Source organism: Leptodactylus fuscus, unplaced genomic scaffold (assembly GCF_031893055.1).
Source record: "Leptodactylus fuscus isolate aLepFus1 unplaced genomic scaffold, aLepFus1.hap2 HAP2_SCAFFOLD_40, whole genome shotgun sequence".
Lineage (NCBI taxonomy): Eukaryota > Metazoa > Chordata > Amphibia > Anura > Leptodactylidae > Leptodactylus > Leptodactylus fuscus.
Window position 1 is genome coordinate 238,958 of NW_027440423.1, and position 13,890 is coordinate 252,847.

General features: G+C 56.7%; 1 protein-coding gene across 1 annotated transcript in view; it reads left to right on the top strand.

Moving 5' to 3' along the window:
* The first annotated feature begins 3,207 nt into the window (after positions 1 to 3,207).
* MYCBPAP (MYCBP associated protein) overlaps positions 3,208 to 13,890 on the top strand; it is a 107,279-nt gene continuing 96,596 nt past the window's right edge. The window contains exon 1 of the mRNA XM_075261798.1: positions 3,208 to 3,267. Within this exon, the coding sequence (XP_075117899.1) occupies positions 3,219 to 3,267 (49 nt within the window). The 5' untranslated portion in view covers positions 3,208 to 3,218. The remainder of the gene's footprint in view (positions 3,268 to 13,890) is intronic.

Genomic DNA, 13,890 nt, shown 5'->3' on the forward strand with positions numbered 1-13,890 from the left:
CTATGGAGTCTCCACTAGAGGGCGCACATCTATGTTATTCCTATGGAGTCTCCTGTAGAGGGCGCACATCTATGTTATTCCTATGGAGTCTCCACTAGAGGGCGCACATCTATGTTATTCCTATGGAGTCTCCTGTAGAGGGCGCACATCTATGTTATTCCTATGGAGTCTCCACTAGAGGGCGCACATCTATGTTATTCCTATGGAGTCTCCAGCTAGAGGGCGCACATCTATGTTATTCCTATGGAGTCTCCTGTAGGGGGCGCACATCTATGTTATTCCTATGGAGTCTCCTGTAGAGGGCGCACATCTATGTTATTCCTATGGAGTCTCCTGTAGAGGGCGCACATCTATGTTATTCCTATGGAGTGTCCTGTAGGGGGCGCACATCTATGTTATTCCTATGGAGTCTCCTGTAGAGGGCGCACATCTATGTTATTCCTATGGAGTCTCCACTAGAGGGCGCACATCTATGTTATTCCTATGGAGTCTCCACTAGAGGGCGCACATCTATGTTATTCCTATGGAGTCTCCACTAGAGGGCGCACATCTATGTTATTCCTATGGAGTCTCCAGCTAGAGGGCGCACATCTATGTTATTCCTATGGAGTCTCCACTAGAGGGCGCACATCTATGTTATTCCTATGGAGTCTCCACTAGAGGGCGCACATCTATGTTATTCCTATGGAGTCTCCTGTAGAGGGCGCACATCTATGTTATTCCTATGGAGTCTCCTGTAGAGGGCGCACATCTATGTTATTCCTATGGAGTCTCCTGTAGAGGGGCGCACATCTATGTTATTCCTATGGAGTCTCCTGTAGGGGGCGCACATCTATGTTATTCCTATGGAGTCTCCTGTAGAGGGCGCACATCTATGTTATTCCTATGGAGTCTCCTGTAGGGGGCGCACATCTATGTTATTCCTATGGAGTCTCCTGTAGAGGGCGCACATCTATGTTATTCCTATGGAGTCTCCACTAGAGGGCGCACATCTATGTTATTCCTATGGAGTCTCCACTAGAGGGCGCACATCTATGTTATTCCTATGGAGTCTCCTGTAGAGGGCGCACATCTATGTTATTCCTATGGAGTCTCCACTAGAGGGCGCACATCTATGTTATTCCTATGGAGTCTCCTGTAGAGGGCGCACATCTATGTTATTCCTATGGAGTGTCCTGTAGAGGGCGCACATCTATGTTATTCCTATGGAGTCTCCTGTAGAGGGCGCACATCTATGTTATTCCTATGGAGTCTCCTGTAGAGGGCGCACATCTATGTTATTCCTATGGAGTGTCCTGTAGAGGGCGCACATCTATGTTATTCCTATGGAGTCTCCTGTAGGGGGCGCACATCTATGTTATTCCTATGGAGTCTCCACTAGAGGGCGCACATCTATGTTATTCCTATGGAGTCTCCTGTAGGGGGCGCACATCTATGTTATTCCTATGGAGTCTCCACTAGAGGGCGCACATCTATGTTATTCCTATGGAGTCTCCTGTAGGGGGCGCACATCTATGTTATTCCTATGGAGTCTCCTGTAGAGGGCGCACATCTATGTTATTCCTATGGAGTCTCCTGTAGAGGGCGCACATCTATGTTATTCCTATGGAGTCTCCTGTAGGGGGCGCACATCTATGTTATTCCTATGGAGTCTCCTGTAGAGGGCGCACATCTATGTTATTCCTATGGAGTCTCCTGTAGGGGGCGCACATCTATGTTATTCCTATGGAGTCTCCACTAGAGGGCGCACATCTATGTTATTCCTATGGAGTCTCCTGTAGGGGGCGCACATCTATGTTATTCCTATGGAGTCTCCACTAGAGGGCGCACATCTATGTTATTCCTATGGAGTCTCCTGTAGGGGGCGCACATCTATGTTATTCCTATGGAGTCTCCTGTAGAGGGCGCACATCTATGTTATTCCTATGGAGTCTCCTGTAGGGGGCGCACATCTATGTTATTCCTATGGAGTCTCCTGTAGGGGGCGCACATCTATGTTATTCCTATGGAGTCTCCTGTAGAGGGCGCACATCTATGTTATTCCTATGGAGTCTCCTGTAGAGGGCGCACATCTATGTTATTCCTATGGAGTCTCCTGTAGGGGGCGCACATCTATGTTATTCCTATGGAGTCTCCTGTAGAGGGCGCACATCTATGTTATTCCTATGGAGTCTCCTGTAGAGGGCGCACATCTATGTTATTCCTATGGAGTCTCCTGTAGAGGGCGCACATCTATGTTATTCCTATGGAGTCTCCACTAGAGGGCGCACATCTATGTTATTCCTATGGAGTCTCCTGTAGAGGGCGCACATCTATGTTATTCCTATGGAGTCTCCTGTAGGGGGCGCACATCTATGTTATTCCTATGGAGTCTCCTGTAGAGGGCGCACATCTATGTTATTCCTATGGAGTCTCCTGTAGGGGGCGCACATCTATGTTATTCCTATGGAGTCTCCACTAGAGGGCGCACATCTATGTTATTCCTATGGAGTCTCCACTAGAGGGCGCACATCTATGTTATTCCTATGGAGTCTCCTGTAGGGGGCGCACATCTATGTTATTCCTATGGAGTCTCCACTAGAGGGCGCACATCTATGTTATTCCTATGGAGTCTCCTGTAGGGGGCGCACATCTATGTTATTCCTATGGAGTCTCCACTAGAGGGCGCACATCTATGTTATTCCTATGGAGTGTCCTGTAGGGGGCGCACATCTATGTTATTCCTATGGAGTGTCCTGTAGGGGGCGCACATCTATGTTATTCCTATGGAGTCTCCTGTAGGGGGCGCACATCTATGTTATTCCTATGGAGTCTCCTGTAGGGGGCGCACATCTATGTTATTCCTATGGAGTGTCCTGTAGGGGGCGCACATCTATGTTATTCCTATGGAGTCTCCACTAGAGGGCGCACATCTATGTTATTCCTATGGAGTGTCCTGTAGAGGGCGCACATCTATGTTATTCCTATGGAGTCTCCTGTAGGGGGCGCACATCTATGTTATTCCTATGGAGTCTCCACTAGAGGGCGCACATCTATGTTATTCCTATGGAGTCTCCACTAGAGGGCGCACATCTATGTTATTCCTATGGAGTCTCCTGTAGGGGGCGCACATCTATGTTATTCCTATGGAGTCTCCTGTAGGGGGCGCACATCTATGTTATTCCTATGGGCGCGCGCACCGTTTACCGTTACCATGGATACTTTTTCTCCGGGACAACATGGCGAACAAGACCGGGAAGAAGGAGCCGCGGAGCCGAACCCCGACAGGTACCGGAGGAGGAGGAGGAGGAGCCGGGACACGGGATATATATACAGTATATACATGGCAGCTGCTACGTCACTGCGTCCTGTGCTGCTCCTAGTGAATGAGCCCCATTCCCTGCAGTACTCGAGGGGTTAAATGAAAGCTTCCGCCATCACTACAAGTCCCAGAATGCTCTGCTGTGCCGGAGAGCGTCATGTGACCACCGAGAGATGGGGGGGGCGCAGTACCGGGCACGGACACTACATGTGGGGGGCGCCATCGCTGCGACGTCTAGGTGTGACCGCGTCCTCTCTCCGCCCTCGCAGTCCGGGCGGTGAGATGGCGCCATTATTACTTACAGATGTCTGTGCGTCATCCTGCAGGTCACCGCCGCCGCCGCCATTACCAATCTCTACAGTTATTGATATGATTTAGTCTCTCTCAAGAATTGCGCGGTTTCCTTCTCCACCCGCAACGTTTTCTCCCTTTGTATTTGGCGCTGTGCGAGGTGCGGTTTTTGTGCGACTGCGGTTTTGTGCGAGGGCGGTTTTTGTGCGAGGGCGGTTTTGTGCGAGGGCGGTTTTTGTGCGAGGGCGGTTTTGTGCGAGGGCGGTTTTTGTGCGAGGGCGGTTTTTGTGCGAGGGCGGTTTTGTGCGAGGGCGGTTTTGTGCGAGGGCGGTTTTGTGCGAGGTGCGGTTTTGTGCGAGGGCGGTTTTGTGCGAGGGCGGTTTTGTGCGAGGGCGGTTTTTGTGCGAGGGCGGTTTTGTGCGAGGGCGGTTTTGTGCGAGGGCGGTTTTTGTGCGAGGGCGGTTTTGTGCGAGGGCGGTTTTGTGCGAGGGCGGTTTTGTGCGAGGGCGGTTTTGTGCGAGGTGCGGTTTTGTGCGAGGGCGGTTTTTGTGCGAGGGCGGTTTTGTGCGAGGGCGGTTTTTGTGCGAGGGCGGTTTTTGTGCGAGGGCGGTTTTGTGCGAGGGCGGTTTTTGTGCGAGGGCGGTTTTGTGCGAGGGCGGTTTTTGTGCGAGGGCGGTTTTTGTGCGAGGGCGGTTTTTCTGCGAGGGCGGTTTTTGGGCGAGGGCGGTTTTTGTGCGAGGGCGGTTTTGTGCGAGGGCGGTTTTTGTGCGAGGGCGGTTTTGTGCGAGGGCGGTTTTTGTGCGAGGGCGGTTTTTCTGCGAGGGCGGTTTTTGGGCGAGGGCGGTTTTTGTGCGAGGGCGGTTTTGTGCGAGGGCGGTTTTTGTGTGAGGTGCAGTTTTGTGCGAGGGCGGTTTTTGTGCGAGGGCGGTTTTTGTACGAGGGCGGTTTTTGTGCGAGGGCGGTTTTTGTGCGAGGGCGGTTTTGTGCGAGGTGCGGTTTTGTGCGAGGGCGGTTTTGTGCGAGGGCGGTTTTTGTGCGAGGGCGGTTTTGTGCGAGGGCGGTTTTTGTGCGAGGGCGGTTTTTGTACGAGGGCGGTTTTTGTACGAGGGCGGTTTTTGTGCGAGGGCGGTTTTGTGCGAGGGCGGTTTTTGTGCGAGGGCGGTTTTTGTACGAGGGCGGTTTTTGTACGAGGGCGGTTTTTGTGCGAGGGCGGTTTTTGTGCGAGGGCGGTTTTGTTTGAGGGCGGTTTTGTGTGAGGGCGGTTTTGTGTGAGGTGCGGTTTTTGTGCGAGGGCGGTTTTGTGCGAGGTGCGGTTTTGTGCGAGGGCGGTTTTGTGCGAGGGCGTTTTTTGTGCGAGGGCGGTTTTTCTGCGAGGGCGGTTTTTGGGCGAGGGCGGTTTTTGTGCGAGGGCGGTTTTGTGCGAGGGCGGTTTTTGTGTGAGGTGCGGTTTTTGTGCGAGGGCGGTTTTCTGCGAGGGCGGTTTTTGTGCGAGGGCGGTTTTTGTGCGAGGGCGGTTTTGTGCGAGGTGCGGTTTTGTGCGAGGTGCGGTTTTGTGCGAGGGCGGTTTTGTGCGAGGGCGGTTTTGTGCGAGGGCGGTTTTGTGCGAGGGCGGTTTTGTGCGAGGTGCGGTTTTGTGCGAGGGCGGTTTTTGTGCGAGGGCGGTTTTGTGCGAGGTGCGGTTTTGTGCGAGGGCGGTTTTGTGCGAGGGCGGTTTTTGTGCGAGGGCGGTTTTTCTGCGAGGGCGGTTTTTGGGCGAGGGCGGTTTTTGTGCGAGGGCGGTTTTGTGCGAGGGCGGTTTTTGTGTGAGGTGCGGTTTTTGTGCGAGGGCGGTTTTGTGCGAGGTGCGGTTTTGTGCGAGGGCGGTTTTGTGCGAGGGCGGTTTTTGTGCGAGGGCGGTTTTTCTGCGAGGGCGGTTTTTGGGCGAGGGCGGTTTTTGTGCGAGGGCGGTTTTGTGCGAGGGCGGTTTTTGTGCGAGGGCGGTTTTTGTGCGAGGGCGGTTTTCTGCGAGGGCGGTTTTTGTGCGAGGGCGGTTTTTGTGCGAGGGCGGTTTTGTGCGAGGGCGGTTTTTGTGCGAGGGCGGTTTTTGTGCGAGGGCGGTTTTGTGCGAGGGCGGTTTTTGTGCGAGGGCGGTTTTTGTGCGAGGTGCAGTTTTGTGCGAGGGCGGTTTTGTGCGAGGGCGGTTTTTGTGCGAGGGCGGTTTTTGTACGAGGGCGGTTTTTGTGCGAGGGCGGTTTTTGTGCGAGGGCGGTTTTTGTGCGACGGCGGTTTTGTGCGAGGGCGGTTTTTGTGCGAGGGCGGTTTTGTGCGAGGGCGGTTTTTGTGCGAGGGCGGTTTTGTGCGAGGGCGGTTTTTGTGCGAGGGCGGTTTTTGTGCGAGGGCGGTTTTGTGCGAGGGCGGTTTTGTGCGAGGGCGGTTTTGTGCGAGGTGCGGTTTTGTGCGAGGGCGGTTTTGTGCGAGGGCGGTTTTGTGCGAGGGCGGTTTTTGTGCGAGGGCGGTTTTGTGCGAGGGCGGTTTTGTGCGAGGGCGGTTTTTGTGCGAGGGCGGTTTTGTGCGAGGGCGGTTTTGTGCGAGGGCGGTTTTGTGCGAGGGCGGTTTTGTGCGAGGTGCGGTTTTGTGCGAGGGCGGTTTTTGTGCGAGGGCGGTTTTGTGCGAGGGCGGTTTTTGTGCGAGGGCGGTTTTTGTGCGAGGGCGGTTTTGTGCGAGGGCGGTTTTTGTGCGAGGGCGGTTTTGTGCGAGGGCGGTTTTTGTGCGAGGGCGGTTTTTGTGCGAGGGCGGTTTTTCTGCGAGGGCGGTTTTTGGGCGAGGGCGGTTTTTGTGCGAGGGCGGTTTTGTGCGAGGGCGGTTTTTGTGCGAGGGCGGTTTTGTGCGAGGGCGGTTTTTGTGCGAGGGCGGTTTTTCTGCGAGGGCGGTTTTTGGGCGAGGGCGGTTTTTGTGCGAGGGCGGTTTTGTGCGAGGGCGGTTTTTGTGTGAGGTGCAGTTTTGTGCGAGGGCGGTTTTTGTGCGAGGGCGGTTTTTGTACGAGGGCGGTTTTTGTGCGAGGGCGGTTTTTGTGCGAGGGCGGTTTTGTGCGAGGTGCGGTTTTGTGCGAGGGCGGTTTTGTGCGAGGGCGGTTTTTGTGCGAGGGCGGTTTTGTGCGAGGGCGGTTTTTGTGCGAGGGCGGTTTTTGTACGAGGGCGGTTTTTGTACGAGGGCGGTTTTTGTGCGAGGGCGGTTTTGTGCGAGGGCGGTTTTTGTGCGAGGGCGGTTTTTGTACGAGGGCGGTTTTTGTACGAGGGCGGTTTTTGTGCGAGGGCGGTTTTTGTGCGAGGGCGGTTTTGTTTGAGGGCGGTTTTGTGTGAGGGCGGTTTTGTGTGAGGTGCGGTTTTTGTGCGAGGGCGGTTTTGTGCGAGGTGCGGTTTTGTGCGAGGGCGGTTTTGTGCGAGGGCGTTTTTTGTGCGAGGGCGGTTTTTCTGCGAGGGCGGTTTTTGGGCGAGGGCGGTTTTTGTGCGAGGGCGGTTTTGTGCGAGGGCGGTTTTTGTGTGAGGTGCGGTTTTTGTGCGAGGGCGGTTTTCTGCGAGGGCGGTTTTTGTGCGAGGGCGGTTTTTGTGCGAGGGCGGTTTTGTGCGAGGTGCGGTTTTGTGCGAGGTGCGGTTTTGTGCGAGGGCGGTTTTGTGCAAGGGCGGTTTTGTGCGAGGGCGGTTTTGTGCGAGGTGCGGTTTTGTGCGAGGGCGGTTTTTGTGCGAGGGCGGTTTTGTGCGAGGTGCGGTTTTGTGCGAGGGCGGTTTTGTGCGAGGGCGGTTTTTGTGCGAGGGCGGTTTTTCTGCGAGGGCGGTTTTTGGGCGAGGGCGGTTTTTGTGCGAGGGCGGTTTTGTGCGAGGGCGGTTTTTGTGTGAGGTGCGGTTTTTGTGCGAGGGCGGTTTTGTGCGAGGTGCGGTTTTGTGCGAGGGCGGTTTTGTGCGAGGGCGGTTTTTGTGCGAGGGCGGTTTTTCTGCGAGGGCGGTTTTTGGGCGAGGGCGGTTTTTGTGCGAGGGCGGTTTTTGTGCGAGGGCGGTTTTTGTGCGAGGGCGGTTTTCTGCGAGGGCGGTTTTTGTGCGAGGGCGGTTTTTGTGCGAGGGCGGTTTTGTGCGAGGGCGGTTTTTGTGCGAGGGCGGTTTTTGTGCGAGGGCGGTTTTGTGCGAGGGCGGTTTTTGTGCGAGGGCGGTTTTTGTGCGAGGTGCAGTTTTGTGCGAGGGCGGTTTTGTGCGAGGGCGGTTTTTGTGCGAGGGCGGTTTTTGTACGAGGGCGGTTTTTGTGCGAGGGCGGTTTTTGTGCGAGGGCGGTTTTGTGCGAGGTGCGGTTTTGTGCGAGGGCGGTTTTGTGCGAGGGCGGTTTTTGTGCGAGGGCGGTTTTGTGCGAGGGCGGTTTTCGTGCGAGGGCGGTTTTTGTACGAGGGCGGTTTTTGTACGAGGGCGGTTTTTGTGCGAGGGCGGTTTTGTGCGAGGGCGGTTTTTGTGCGAGGGCGGTTTTTGTACGAGGGCGGTTTTTGTGCGAGGGCGGTTTTTGTGCGAGGGCGGTTTTTGTGCGAGGGCGGTTTTGTTTGAGGGCGGTTTTGTGTGAGGTGCGGTTTTTGTGCGAGGGCGGTTTTGTGCGAGGTGCGGTTTTGTGCAAGGGCGGTTTTGTGCGAGGGCGGTTTTTGTGCGAGGGCGGTTTTTCTGCGAGGGCGGTTTTTGGGCGAGGGCGGTTTTTGTGCGAGGGCGGTTTTGTGCGAGGGCGGTTTTTGTGTGAGGTGCGGTTTTTGTGCGAGGGCGGTTTTCTGCGAGGGCGGTTTTTGTGCGAGGGCGGTTTTTGTGCGAGGGCGGTTTTGTGCGAGGTGCGGTTTTGTGCGAGGTGCGGTTTTGTGCGAGGGCGGTTTTGTGCGAGGGCGGTTTTGTGCGAGGGCGGTTTTGTGCGAGGGCGGTTTTGTGCGAGGTGCGGTTTTGTGCGAGGGCGGTTTTTGTGCGAGGGCGGTTTTGTGCGAGGTGCGGTTTTGTGCGAGGGCGGTTTTGTGCGAGGGCGGTTTTTGTGCGAGGGCGGTTTTTCTGCGAGGGCGGTTTTTGGGCGAGGGCGGTTTTTGTGCGAGGGCGGTTTTGTGCGAGGGCGGTTTTTGTGTGAGGTGCGGTTTTTGTGCGAGGGCGGTTTTGTGCGAGGTGCGGTTTTGTGCGAGGGCGGTTTTGTGCGAGGGCGGTTTTTGTGCGAGGGCGGTTTTTCTGCGAGGGCGGTTTTTGGGCGAGGGCGGTTTTTGTGCGAGGGCGGTTTTGTGCGAGGGCGGTTTTTGTGCGAGGGCGGTTTTTGTGCGAGGGCGGTTTTCTGCGAGGGCGGTTTTTGTGCGAGGGCGGTTTTTGTGCGAGGGCGGTTTTGTGCGAGGGCGGTTTTTGTGCGAGGGCGGTTTTTGTGCGAGGGCGGTTTTGTGCGAGGGCGGTTTTTGTGCGAGGGCGGTTTTTGTGCGAGGTGCAGTTTTGTGCGAGGGCGGTTTTGTGCGAGGGCGGTTTTTGTGCGAGGGCGGTTTTTGTACGAGGGCGGTTTTTGTGCGAGGGCGGTTTTTGTGCGAGGGCGGTTTTGTGCGAGGTGCGGTTTTGTGCGAGGGCGGTTTTGTGCGAGGGCGGTTTTTGTGCGAGGGCGGTTTTGTGCGAGGGCGGTTTTTGTGCGAGGGCGGTTTTTGTACGAGGGCGGTTTCTGTACGAGGGCGGTTTTTGTGCGAGGGCGGTTTTGTGCGAGGGCAGTTTTTGTGCGAGGGCGGTTTTTGTACGAGGGCGGTTTTTGTACGAGGGCGGTTTTTGTGCGAGGGCGGTTTTTGTGCGAGGGCGGTTTTTGTGCGAGGGCGGTTTTGTTTGAGGGCGGTTTTGTGTGAGGTGCGGTTTTTGTGCGAGGGCGGTTTTGTGCGAGGTGCGGTTTTGTGCGAGGGCGGTTTTGTGCGAGGGCGGTTTTTGTGCGAGGGCGGTTTTTCTGCGAGGGCGGTTTTTGGGCGAGGGCGGTTTTTGTGCGAGGGCGGTTTTGTGCGAGGGCGGTTTTTGTGTGAGGTGCGGTTTTTGTGCGAGGGCGGTTTTGTTTGAGGGCGGTTTTGTGTGAGGTGCGGTTTTTGTGCGAGGATGGTTTTGTGCGAGGTGCGGTTTTGTGCGAGGGCGGTTTTGTGCGAGGGCGGTTTTTGTGCGAGGGCGATTTTTCTGTGAGGGCGGTTTTTGGGCGAGGGCGGTTTTTGTGCGAGGGCGGTTTTGTGCGAGGGCGGTTTTTGTGCGAGGGCGGTTTTTGTGCGAGGGCGGTTTTCTGCGAGGGCGGTTTTTGTGCGAGGGCGGTTTTTGTGCGAGGGCGGTTTTGTGCGAGGGCGGTTTTTGTGCGAGGGCGGTTTTTGTGCGAGGGCGGTTTTGTGCGAGGGCGGTTTTTGTGCGAGGGCGGTTTTTGTGCGAGGTGCAGTTTTGTGCGAGGGCGGTTTTGTGCGAGGGCGGTTTTTGTGCGAGGGCGGTTTTTGTACGAGGGCGGTTTTTGTGCGAGGGCGGTTTTTGTGCGAGGGCGGTTTTGTGCGAGGTGCGGTTTTGTGCGAGGGCGGTTTTGTGCGAGGGCGGTTTTTGTGCGAGGGCGGTTTTTGTACGAGGGCGGTTTTTGTACGAGGGCGGTTTTTGTACGAGGGCGGTTTTTGTGCGAGGGCGGTTTTGTGCGAGGTGCGGTTTTGTGCGAGGTGCGGTTTTGTGCGAGGGCGGTTTTGTGCGAGGTGCGGTTTTGTGCGAGGACGGTTTTGTGCGAGGGCGGTTTTGTGCGAGGGCGGTTTTGTGCGAGGGCGGTTTTGTGCGAGGGCGGTTTTTGTGCGAGGGCGGTTTTGTGCGAGGGCGGTTTTGTGCGAGGTGCGGTTTTGTGCGAGGGCGGTTTTGTGCGAGGGCGGTTTTTGTGCGAGGGCGGTTTTGTGCGAGGGCGGTTTTGTGCGAGGGCGGTTTTTGTGCGAGGGCGGTTTTGTGCGAGGGCGGTTTTGTGCGAGGGCGGTTTTGTGCGAGGTGCGGTTTTGTGCGAAGGCGGTTTTGTGCGAGGGCGGTTTTGTGCGAGGGCGGTTTTTGTGCGAGGGCGGTTTTTGTACGAGGGCGGTTTTTGTACGAGGGCGGTTTTTGTGCGAGGGCGGTTTTTGTGCGAGGGCGGTTTTGTGCGAGGTGCGGTTTTGTGCGAGGGCGGTTTTGTGCGAGGGCGGTTTTTGTGCGAGGGCGGTTTTTGTACGAGGGCGGTTTTTGTACGAGGGCGGTTTTTGTGCGAGGGCGGTTTTTGTGCGAGGGCGGTTTTTGTGCGAGGGCGGTTTTGTTTGAGGGCGGTTTTGTGTGAGGTGCGGTTTTTGTGCGAGGGCGGTTTTGTGCGAGGTGCGGTTTTGTGCGAGGGCGGTTTTTGTGCGAGGGCGGTTTTTCTGCGAGGGCGGTTTTTGGGCGAGGGCGGTTTTTGTGCGAGGGCGGTTTTGTGCGAGGGCGGTTTTTGTGTGAGGTGCGGTTTTTGTGCGAGGGCGGTTTTGTTTGAGGGCGGTTTTGTGTGAGGTGCGGTTTTTGTGCGAGGGCGGTTTTGTGCGAGGTGCGGTTTTGTGCGAGGGCGGTTTTTGTGCGAGGGCGGTTTTTCTGCGAGGGCGGTTTTTGGGCGAGGGCGGTTTTTGTGCGAGGGCGGTTTTTGTGCGAGGGCGGTTTTTGTGCGAGGGCGGTTTTTGTGCGAGGGCGGTTTTTGTGCGAGGGCGGTTTTCTGCGAGGGCGGTTTTTGTGCGAGGGCGGTTTTTGTGCGAGGGCGGTTTTGTGCGAGGGCTGTTTTTGTGCGAGGGCGGTTTTTGTGCGAGGGCGGTTTTGTGCGAGGGCGGTTTTTGTGCGAGGGCGGTTTTTGTGCGAGGTGCAGTTTTGTGCGAGGGCGGTTTTTTGCGAGGGCGGTTTTTGTGCGAGGGCGGTTTTTGTACGAGGGCGGTTTTTGTGCGAGGGCGGTTTTTGTGCGAGGGCGGTTTTGTGCGAGGTGCGGTTTTGTGCGAGGGCGGTTTTGTGCGAGGGCGGTTTTTGTGCGAGGGCGGTTTTGTGCGAGGGCGGTTTTTGTGCGAGGGCGGTTTTTGTGCGAGGGCGGTTTTGTGCGAGGGCGGTTTTGTGCGAGGGCGGTTTTTGTGCGAGGGCGGTTTTGTGCGAGGGCGGTTTTGTTTGAGGGCGGTTTTGTGTGAGGTGCGGTTTTTGTGCGAGGGCGGTTTTGTGCGAGGTGCAGTTTTGTGCGAGGGCGGTTTTTGTGCGAGGGCGGTTTTTCTGCGAGGGCGGTTTTTGGGCGAGGGCGGTTTTTGTGCGAGGGCGGTTTTGTGCGAGGGCGGTTTTTGTGCGAGGGCGGTTTTTGTGCGAGGGCGGTTTTCTGCGAGGGCGGTTTTTGTGCGAGGGCGGTTTTTGTGCGAGGGCGGTTTTGTGCGAGGGCGGTTTTTGTGCGAGGGCGGTTTTTGTGCGAGGGCGGTTTTGTGCGAGGGCGGTTTTGTGTGAGGTGCGGTTTTTGTGCGAGGGCGGTTTTGTGTGAGGGCGGTTTTTGTGCGAGGGCGGTTTTTGTGCGAGGGCGGTTTTTGTGCGAGGGCGGTTTTGTGCGAGGGCGGTTTTTGTGCGAGGGCGGTTTTTGTGCGAGGTGCAGTTTTGTGCGAGGGCGGTTTTGTGCGAGGGCGGTTTTTGTGCGAGGGCGGTTTTTGTACGAGGGCGGTTTTTGTGCGAGGGCGGTTTTTGTGCGAGGGCGGTTTTGTGCGAGGTGCGGTTTTGTGCGAGGGCGGTTTTGTGCGAGGGCGGTTTTTGTGCGAGGGCGGTTTTTGTGCGAGGGCGGTTTTGTTTGAGGGCGGTTTTGTGTGAGGTGCGGTTTTTGTGCGAGGGCGGTTTTGTGCGAGGTGCGGTTTTGTGCGAGGGCGGTTTTTGTGCGAGGGCGGTTTTTCTGCGAGGGCGGTTTTTGGGCGAGGGCGGTTTTTGTGCGAGGGCGGTTTTGTGCGAGGGCGGTTTTTGTGCGAGGGCGGTTTTTGTACGAGGGCGGTTTTTGTACGAGGGCGGTTTTTGTGCGAGGGCGGTTTTGTGCGAGGTGCGGTTTTGTGCGAGGTGCGGTTTTGTGCGAGGTGCGGTTTTGTGCGAGGGCGGTTTTGTGCGAGGTGCGGTTTTGTGCGAGGACGGTTTTGTGCGAGGGCGGTTTTTTTTCTTACATTTTGGGGAGATTTTATCGCTTTTTGGCGTCACGGTCTGGATGAAAGGTTTTCTCTATTTCGGGGGAGGGGTTTAACCCTTTATATTATTCGCACGCCGCTATCGCAGGCCACGTTTCCCGCCATAACGTAACACGCGCAGGAGCCTCGCCATCGCCATGGTAACCAGGCAGGACTCTCCAATGACGGCGGTATCTAAGGGGTTAAGCGCGTGCGTTTGGCGCCGTCTCATGATAAGCGCTGCCGTAGAGCAGCAGAGGGGCAGGCGGCCATGTTTGTGAAGCCCGCAGGTCGCAGACAGAGCAGATCACACACAGCAGGTTTGTTGTATATACAGGGATAGCTGCGTGCAGTGTGAATACCGCCTGATACCGACACCTGACCGCGACAACCATTTACTGAGGTATTTGGGAATGTTCGTAATTCTTCAGGTTGTCAGAGGGGCCCCAGAGGAGTTGTCAGAGGGGCCCCCAGGAGGAGTTGTCAGAGGGGCCCCAGGAGGAGTTGTCAGAGGGGTCTCCAGAGGAGTTGTCAGAGGGGCCCCAGAGGAGTTGTCAGAGGGGCCCCCAGAGGAGTTGTCAGAGGGGCCCCAGAGGAGTTGTCAGAGGGGCCCCAGAGGAGTTGTCAGAGGGGCCCCCAGAGGAGTTGTCAGAGGGGCCCCAGAGGAGTTGTCAGAGGGGCCCCCAGAGGAGTTGTCAGAGGGGCCCCAGGAGGAGTTGTCAGAGGGGTCCCAGAGGAGTTGTCAGAGGGGTCCCCAGAGGAATTGTCAGAGGGGCCCCCAGAGGAGTTGTCAGAGGGGTCTCCAGAGGAGTTGTCAGAGGAGCCCCCAGAGGAGTTGTCAGAGGGGCCCCAGAGGAGTTGTCAGAGGAGCCCCCAGAGGAGTTGTCAGAGGGGCCCCTGAGGAGTTGTCAGAGGTGCCCCCAGAGGAGTTGTCAGAGGGGCCCCAGAGGAGTTGTCAGAGGGGCCCCCAGAGGAGTTGTCAGAGGGGCCCCAGAGGAGTTGTCAGAGGGGCCCCAGGAGGAGTTGTCAGAGGGGTCTCCAGAGGAGTTGTCAGAGGGGCCCCAGAGGAGTTGTCAGAGGGGCCCCCAGAGGAGTTGTCAGAGGGGCCCCAGAGGAGTTGTCAGAGGGGCCCCAGGAGGAGTTGTCAGAGGGGCCCCTGAGG